General features: G+C 39.4%; 1 protein-coding gene across 1 annotated transcript in view; it reads left to right on the top strand.

Moving 5' to 3' along the window:
• Positions 1-8,942, top strand: part of ZNF292 (zinc finger protein 292) — a 51,323-nt gene extending 42,381 nt beyond the window's left edge. The window contains exon 8 of the mRNA XM_063389608.1: positions 845-8,942. Coding sequence (XP_063245678.1) covers positions 845-8,023 — 7,179 coding nt within the window. The 3' untranslated portion in view covers positions 8,024-8,942. The remainder of the gene's footprint in view (positions 1-844) is intronic.
• Positions 8,943-9,094: the final 152 nt, after the last annotated feature.

Raw genomic sequence — 9,094 nt, forward strand, 5'->3', positions numbered from 1 at the left:
TTCTGCAGTGAGCATTTGATCATTTACTTGTTGGCAGAAATTGGAGACCATGTAGGTAGTAGACTTGTACATTCATAAATTTGCTGAACTTTATTCTCATATATGCCACAGCCTCTCTTGTGCATCCCTGGCAGCATAAATAAATAAAGCTTGTAAAGTCAAGTCATGTAAATGGTGTTGCCTTAGGGTATGAATGAGTAAAGACCACATGACCTTTAGAACATTCAAATGAGGGAACACTTAACAAAACTTAACTATACTTAAACTGCTTTCAGTTGGACTGAAGCCATGTGTTCAGTTGAAGTCAGTTGACTTTGAAGTGACATAATTTTTAAAAAGAAAAGTAAGCCTTTTACCTTGAAGATTTGAAGTGATCTTCAAATTATAGATCTTTCTGAAGATCACGTTTTTCTTTAACTGCAGCAATTTTTACCATTTGAATTCCACCCAGTGTTAAGTTAATGTTTTGTAGAAGCTAAACCCAAATACCTGTGGCACAACTGACAGGCTTTATTCCAAGGAAAAGGCTTAATGTTGCTCTAATATAAACTGAACATCTCGGACATACAGTCCAAAAGTCCTCAAGCTAGACAGAACATACAATTAATGGGTCTTTTAGTTGTATGTAAACTTCAGTATTTTTTTAGTAGCGTGAGGACAAATTGTGCCACTTAAGGAATAGCATCTGAAGACAATCCATTCTTTTTCTTGAGGTAAAAAGTATTACTGTGAATCCCAGGTGCATTTCTTCTGACACTTATGATTGAATAATGACATCTTTTACACTTAAAAGTATAGAAAGAGTTAGATAAAGTGACTTACTAAAATTAGTCTTGCTTTACAGATTGATGGTGCTGGACTTGCAACCTGCATTGAACTGTGTGTGAAAGCACTGCGCTTGGAATCCAGTGAAAATGTAGATGTCAAGATATCTATTTGCAAGACTATCTCCTGCTTACTTCCAGATGATTTGGAGGTGAAACGTGCTTGTCAGCTGAGTGAATTTCTTCTGGAACCCACTGTGGATGCATATTATGCTGTTGAAATGCTATATAATCAGCCTGACCAGAAGTATGATGAAGAGAATCTTCCAATACCAAATTCTTTGCGCTGTGAGCTCTTACTTGTACTGAAAACTCAGTGGCCTTTTGATCCAGAGTTCTGGGACTGGAAAACTCTAAAGCGTCAGTGTCTGGCACTTATGGGGGAGGAGGCATCCATCGTGTCATCCATAGATGAACTAAATGATAGTGAAGTTTATGAGAAGGCTGAGGATGGCCAAGAAGACAGTAAAGAAACTTCTCTGAATGGGCTTGCTGGCATTGATGAGGCTACCAGCCTTCTTAGGGGTATCAGAGATGAAAAGCAGAAGAAGAGAGAAATCAAAAAACTCAGAGAGAGGGGGTTCATATCAGCTAGATTTAGGAACTGGCAAGCTTACATGCAGTATTGTGTGTTATGTGACAAGGAATTCCTAGGTCACAGAATAGTTAGACATGCACAGAAACATTATAAAGATGGAATTTACAGTTGCCCTATTTGTGCCCAGAATTTTAATTCTAAAGAAAACTTTGTTCCCCATGTAACTTTGCATGTGAAAAAATCTAGCAAAGAGAGGTTGGCTGCTATGAAACCACTGAGGCGACTGGGAAGACCTCCTAAAATAACAACTGCCAGTGAGAATCAGAAAACTAATTCTGTATCCAAACAGGAGCAGCGACCCATTAAGAAGAACAGTCTCTATTCAACAGACTTCATTGTGTTTAATGATAACGATGGCTCGGATGATGAAAACGATGACAAAGATAAACCTTACATACCAGAGATAGTGCCAGTTCAAAAGCCACCTCCTGTTAATGAATTCACCTGCCCTGTAACACTTTGTAAAAAAGGCTTTAAATATTTTAAAAATCTTATAGCACACGCAAAGGGCCATAAAGATAATGAAGAAGCTAAACGTTTTCTTGAAATGCAGAGCAAAAAAGTGATTTGCCAGTACTGTAGACGACATTTTGTAAGTGTTACTCACCTGAACGATCATTTACAAATGCACTGTGGCAGCAAGCCTTACATCTGCATACAGATGAAATGTAAGGCTGGCTTTAACAGTTACGCAGAGCTGCTGACCCATAGGAGAGAGCATCAAGTCTTCAGAGCTAAGTGTATGTTTCCCAAATGTGGCAGAGTGTTTTCTGAGGCCTATTTGCTCTATGATCATGAAGCACAACACTATAATACCTATACCTGCAGAGTCACAGGCTGTGGGAAGGTGTACCGCTCACAGAATGAACTGGAAAAGCATGTTGAGGATCACAACAGGCAGCCTGAAAAAGAAGAGCAACCTGAAAACCAAACTAATCAGCCTGATCTTGGTCAGCCTTCTAAAGCTAATGAAAGTACTGATGGAGTTGCAATTAAAGAGGAATTGACAACCCCTCCAGCTGAAAACCGAAGCAGTTTAATTGAAGGAGAAAACGTCTGGAACCAAATCAAAGCAGAACCACTAGGGAATGAAAGTGTAAATGCATCAGTGAGCGTACTGCAGCAAAGCAATTCCTTGCCTAATGCTGGTTCAGAGCAGTCTCCTATGGGTTCAATAAAGACAGAAGAAACAGCCCCAGCAGGCAGCATTAAGCTGTCTGTTGTTAACCAGAAGATCCGAGATAACTTTTTAAAAAGAGGTAAATTGGCTGCTACTGCCAATAGAGTAGATACTAGTAAACCTGGAGTCCAGCAGTTGTGCCACTCAGTTGACTCTTGTCTTCCAGTTTTCCAAGAGAGAAAGGAGGAAGGCTGTCTTAGTCAGACTCACAATATTCAAACTGTTTCTGTGACCTCAGACACATTAAAACCAGAAGCCCTTGAATCAAAAAGCTTAGAAAGACAAGTGAGCATTGTAAATCCATTCGGCATGCAGAATCAGACAGGGTATCGCAACGGTGTACCCATTTCCAGACTTGAAATTGAAGACAGTATTAAAGCTGCAGCTAATCTATATAACCTGCCTTTAAAAACTTTAGAAAGTATTACATTGATTCCATCACAGCCTATCATAAATAGCTCTTTAGTTCCAGCTGTGTCACCAGCAGCCCCAGTTCAGAAATTTAATTGTCAGGTTGAGGGGTGTACTCGAACGTACAATTCATCACAGAGCATTGGCAAACACATGAAAGCAGCACACCCTGATGAATATGCAGCTTTTAAAATGCAGCGCAGAAATAAGAAACCGCGAAAATCCAGCAATCTGCAAAATGTGCCGAATGATGGGAAGATTGTATATCTTACACCGTCATCTCAAGTGGGCAATCCCAACGGTGCTGCTTTTACGGCACAGAACAAATCAAATTTGAATCCTGCCTGTTCCAGTCAAGTGCAGCATGTCTCAAGTACTGTTTTCCCAACCCACATGGAAAATCTAGCAAATCCTATGTTGCCTGTAGTGGAAAGTGTCATAAATCCAAATTTGTCTACTCGTATTAAAAGTGAGCCTGAGAGTGTTTTGTGTTCACCAATGGAAAATTTGTCTGCTGCAACCTTACCTTCACAGTTGGATGATCTGGCAAAAACAGTTATGCCTCTGAATGTTGATGGTGGTTCCGATCCTTTTCTTCCTTTGCCTGCAGAAAATGGTCCAATGTCTCTCTTTCCTTCGTCAGCGGAGAATCCTCCAAATTCAGTCTTCTCACAACTGGAAAATAACACAAATAGCTTTTCTTTGCAACTAGAAGGAAACACTAGTTCTACCTTCCCAAAAGAGGAAAGTGTTGATCAAATATTTCCCTCACAATTGAGTAATGAAAATAACTTCAATGAAACTAGTTCTCAGCATCCAGCTTCAGAAAAGGTAAAAAAAGATCGTGGCAGGGGCTCAAATGGGAAAGAAAGAAAGCCAAAACATAACAAGCGGGCAAAGTGGCCAGCAATAATTAGAGATGGCAAATTTATCTGTAGCAGGTGTTTCAGAGTTTTTACTAATCCTAGATCACTTGGTGGTCACTTATCTAAGAGATCTTATTGTAAGCCTCTTGAAGAATCAGAAATTTCTCCAGAAGCTCTGCAGGCTAATGGACAATCTTTGCTTGCCAGTATGATTCTTTCTTCAAATTCATTAAACTTGCAACAACCCCAGGAGTCTGCCTTCAATCCAGAGACATGTTTCAAAGATCCATCATTCCTCCAGTTACTTGCAGCTGAAAATCGTTCCACACTGCAGACTATGTTTCCACGGGCCAATGTGACTAACTTTAATACCAGTGGGAATGAGGAAGGTAATCAAATCATAAAACAAGCCTTGGAAACTGCAGGCATCCCAAGTAGCTTTGATAACACAGAAGTACTTCCATGTGTGGTTCCAACAAGTTGTGTCTCTGGTACAACTCAGTTAAATGCAGCTGTTCTCCCCAACTCAGCCGCACCCTCTCTGCTGCAGACAGTCTGTAACCCCAGTACCCTGCTGACAGACCAAAACAGGACCCTCAATGCCAAAATTCCTCCACTAAATGAATGCAAGAGTTTGCCTGTTTTTGCAACAGAGGACTTAATGCTAAAGACCATTGAAAATGGCTTGTGTCCTAGCTCATATTCTAACACTGTTGCAGCAGCGCAAAACTTCGCAGGGAACAGTTCACGAGTTTCAGTTATAAGTAGTCCCAAGAATTCGGGATCAAGCAGCTTGAATAAGAAGGGAACCAGCTCTTCAAAGAGGAAGAGAAAAACACCTACGCCCCTGCTTGTGCCCAATACCTCACAGAAATTAGCAGTAAACAATGCCACAGTAATGGGACTTCTAACCAAAAGCACTGAAGGAAGCATGCAAATACAGGGAGAAAGTTTTCAGTCCAACTTGCTGGCAAATTGTGGCTCTCAAGCTGTGGTGGAAAACCTTGCACAGAAACTCAGTAATGTTGACAATCAGTTATTCATGGCCAGTATCAAAGAGAATTTCAAAACAAATCTTGAGGCTCATACAGTTCTGCCCCCTTTAACAGTAAAAACTGAAAATGGGGATTCCCAAATGATGGCTGCAAATTCTTGTGTGCAGGCAAATTCGGAAGAACAGATTTCACAGAACAGTGTCATGCAGAATTTTGAAAAAACCCTGGAAATAATTAAAACGGCTATGAATTCACAGATGCTTGAGGTAAAAACTGAAATTCAGGATCCTGTTATTGCTTCAGGACAGAACTTGCTAGTGAATAACACCCAGGTTGCTTCAGAAAGTTCTTCACACAGTGTAAAACTACCCAGCTCTACACAGTTTGCTGTGCGCACAGGGAATGTTACTGCTGCAAAGGGTACCTCTGCTCAGTCCGAGATATCTCAAAAGGATGATACTCAAATGTCACAAATTTTGGAAGGCTTGCAAAAGCTGAAGCTAGAAGATGATTCTCCCATTCCCATCTCTGAGACTGTTTCTCAATGTCCTCCAGCAGATAAGCTAGCACCAGCAGTTCCTGTTGTATCAGTTGAAAATAAACCCCTTATCCAGCTGTCTCCAGAGGCAAGTAACATTCAGTTTAGTGATAGAGTTAATAAACCTTTTGTATGTCAGAATCCTGGCTGCAATTACAGTGCTATGACAAAAGATGCATTATTTAAACACTATGGCAAGATCCATCAGTACACTGCAGAAATGATATTAGAAATAAAGAAACATCAACTGAAGTATGCCCCATTCAAATGTGTTGTAGCTACCTGTCCAAAAACATTCACAAGAAACTCTAATCTCCGAGCACACTGTCAGCTTGTACATCATTTTACAACAGAGGAGATGGTAAAATTAAAAATTAAGAGGCCTTATGGCAGAAGATCTCAAAATGAAACTATAAATACAGCCCCACAACCTGTTGAAATAAAAACTGTGCAGGCACTAGTAATAGAAAACAAATCTGTAGCTCCATTGGTCAAAGAAACTCAGATAAAGGAAGTTGTAGAGCCTGTAAAAGTATTGGAAAAACTTCTACCAGAAAATAATATTCCTGAAAGACTGGAAAAACCTCCCCAGATGGTTTCTGTTCCACTGGAGCAGCACAATCCAGCATCTTTTGATAGCACGCAGGAACAAGCCAAAGTACGCAAGGTTAGGAAGCACAGGAAGGAGAAAGAGGAGAGGAATGGTAGGAAGCCCGCAACAAAATCTCTGGAGTTTCCCACTAGATACAGCCCGTACAGACCATACCGGTGCGTCCATCAGGGCTGCTTTGCGGCTTTCACAATACAACAAAACCTAATTCTTCATTACCAAGCTGTGCACAAATCTGACCTCCCTGCTTTCTCTGCTGAGCTGGAGGAGGAGAATGAGCAAGGCAAAGAGGAACGCGAGGAGGTGGAAACCAAACCTGCTGTCAGAGAGTTCAGGTGTGAGGTGAGTGACTGCTCTCGCATCTTCCAGGAAGTTACCAGCTTGATACAGCATTATATGAAGCTTCATGACATGACCCCAGAGCAAATTGGAAACATGAAATCAGCCCCGGAGGTGGGAAGGTTTTTTTGTGACCAGTCTCAGTGTAAGTCTTCGTTTACAGCATATCTTAACTATGTTGTGCATCTTGAGACGGATCACAGTGTTGAGATAAAGCCAAACAAAGTAGAAGATGATGGTATGTTCAAGTGTGACTGTGAAGGCTGTGACCGTATTTATGCTACTAGGTCTAACCTCTTGAGGCATATTTTTAACAAACATAATGACAGGCATAAAGATCATCTCATAAGACCCAGGAGACTGACACCAGGCCAGGAAAACATTTCAAGCAAAGCGAATCAGGAGAAACCGTTGAAATCTAAACAGAGAGGACTCAAAAACAGATCGGGGAAAGAAGGTAATAGACTGTCAGTGAAAACAAAACGAAAGAAAAACATGAACTTGGAAAACAAAAACTCAAAAGGAATACAGGTTCAGGAAAATAAGGCTTATTCACTGAAACGTGGCAAGTATGTGTATTTTATAAAGACCAGAAACGAAGCCTTATCGGAATGTACAAGCAGGTTCATAACTCAGTATCCATGTATGATAAAGGGATGTTCGTCTGTAGTCACAAGTGAAAGTAACATAATAAGGCATTATAAATGTCACAAACTGTCCAAAGCTTTTACTTCCCAACACAGGAATCTTCTTATTATATCTAAAAAACACTCTGTCTCCCAAGAAAAGGAAGCCTCTTGTGAGCAGGAGGAAACTGATAAAAAAGCTGATGTGAAAGAGCCTGAGCCGAGTTTGATAGCGAGCAATAATGATTCAAGCACAACTACCTTACCACAAAAGGAAACTGAAAAAGGTGAGAAGGATGAAGTAGATGAACTGACAGAACTATTCAGTACTAAACTAATTAATGAGGATTGTTCAACTGCTGAAAATCAAGCAAAAATCTCTTCCAGTGTAAATAGTGACTTACAGGAGACCAGCTCCTGCCCCGCAGAGAAGCAAAAATCAAACAACCTGAAAAGAGCAAATAAAGAAAAAAATGTATCTCAGAGTAAGAGAAAGAGAGGTGAGAAAACAGAGGAAGCACTGCCCAGTGGCGTGAGTAGCCTGCACAAGGAGGAAGAGACTGCTGTCGGCATTCAAACGGCCGAAGAGCAACCTGCAGCTTTTGACTGGAGCTCATTCAAGCCAATGGGTTTTGAAGTGTCGTTCCTCAAGTTCCTTGAAGAATCTGCTGTGAAGCAAAAGAAAAACTCTGAAAGAGAATACCATAGCGGTGGAACCAAAAAAGGATCCCATTCAAACTCGCGGAAAGCCAGTGAGAAGGCCCCCGTAGCGAGTGATAACGTCACTTGGTCGTGTTCTGAAACTGAAACCCTTGTACCATTTGCCAACCCATCACGGCTTCCATGTGGTGATAGTATAAAGATAGTGTTAGACAAGACTTTTAAAGACTGCACTGAGCGTGTGTTGAAGCAGCTTCAGGAAATGAAACCTGTTGTCAGTTTGAGAAAGCTCGAAGGACGTTGGGAGGAAGATCCAGAGGTTATAGCTGCAAAAGTAATTGTTTTGGGTACTGAGGAAGGGGAATCAAAATACTGAAAACATAATGTGTGTAACCATGACTTGTAACAGAATTTATTTTGAATAGGAAGCCATCAAGCATGCTAGTAACTGTGGAGCTCTTTTATTTTGAAGTGATTTAATCTAGCAAAAAACATGACATGAGTCATGTAAATGTCTTATTTGTTTTTATCCCTATGGGACTTGAAGAAAGTAATTGCTTCAGTTTTGTAAATACTTGATCAAGACCTCAACTTTCTATCAAATTGTCCTTTCCATAAACTAAATCTTTGTGAGTTGTCTGTGATTGGTATCTTTCACCAGGTTACTTCTCATGTATAACAGTTTTCTTTATTTGTAGATACATTTTTTGTATATATTTATTATTGTAAATCATTTGCTGCCACCAGCAGTCTGTAAGTCTAAACTATTAAATGACACATTTATATTCGGAATTTTAATTTGTAACTAAGTGAGCAAGTTTTTAAAACTGTCCTTTAATCATTTTAAATTAAGAATTTTTGGACTAAACCTAGCTAAGTCTGCCATATCCAGTTTATTTTGCATAAAACATTTATTTACAGAAAAAAAGCTGGATAAGATCACATTTCATAGGTTAAACGTTACTGACACACTCATTTTTGTAAATTTTAACATCCAGTATCTATGGATGACATTCATATGTAGTTAACACATAAATATAATAGTTTTCTTATAGCTACATTTTTCATTGCTTTCAATTGGTTACAAAGCATTTATGATTCCATAATAAAAATGGAAATGTGAATAAAAATAGTTTGCTACATTGAAGATTTAAAACAATATTTGGTATTAAAGAATCCGTTGTGAATGTGATAGAAAATTAGTAGTGTGGAGCAGTGTATATATTTGAGGTGGTGATTTGTGAAGTAGCCCAGTATTGCCTTAAATAAAAACACATTTCATTTCTTGTTTTATACATGTGATCTTATAAAGGTTATTTTTGTTTCTGTAACTTAGATTGGTGTATAGTTTAATTTTTGTTAAAAAAACAAAACAAAACAAAAAAACTTCAGAAACCGTTTTTGTAAATAGTGGGTTTATAAAACAGATGGGTTTATTTTGATAATA

This window comes from Prinia subflava, chromosome 2 (genome assembly GCF_021018805.1).
Source record: "Prinia subflava isolate CZ2003 ecotype Zambia chromosome 2, Cam_Psub_1.2, whole genome shotgun sequence".
NCBI classification, from domain to species: Eukaryota; Metazoa; Chordata; class Aves; order Passeriformes; family Cisticolidae; genus Prinia; species Prinia subflava.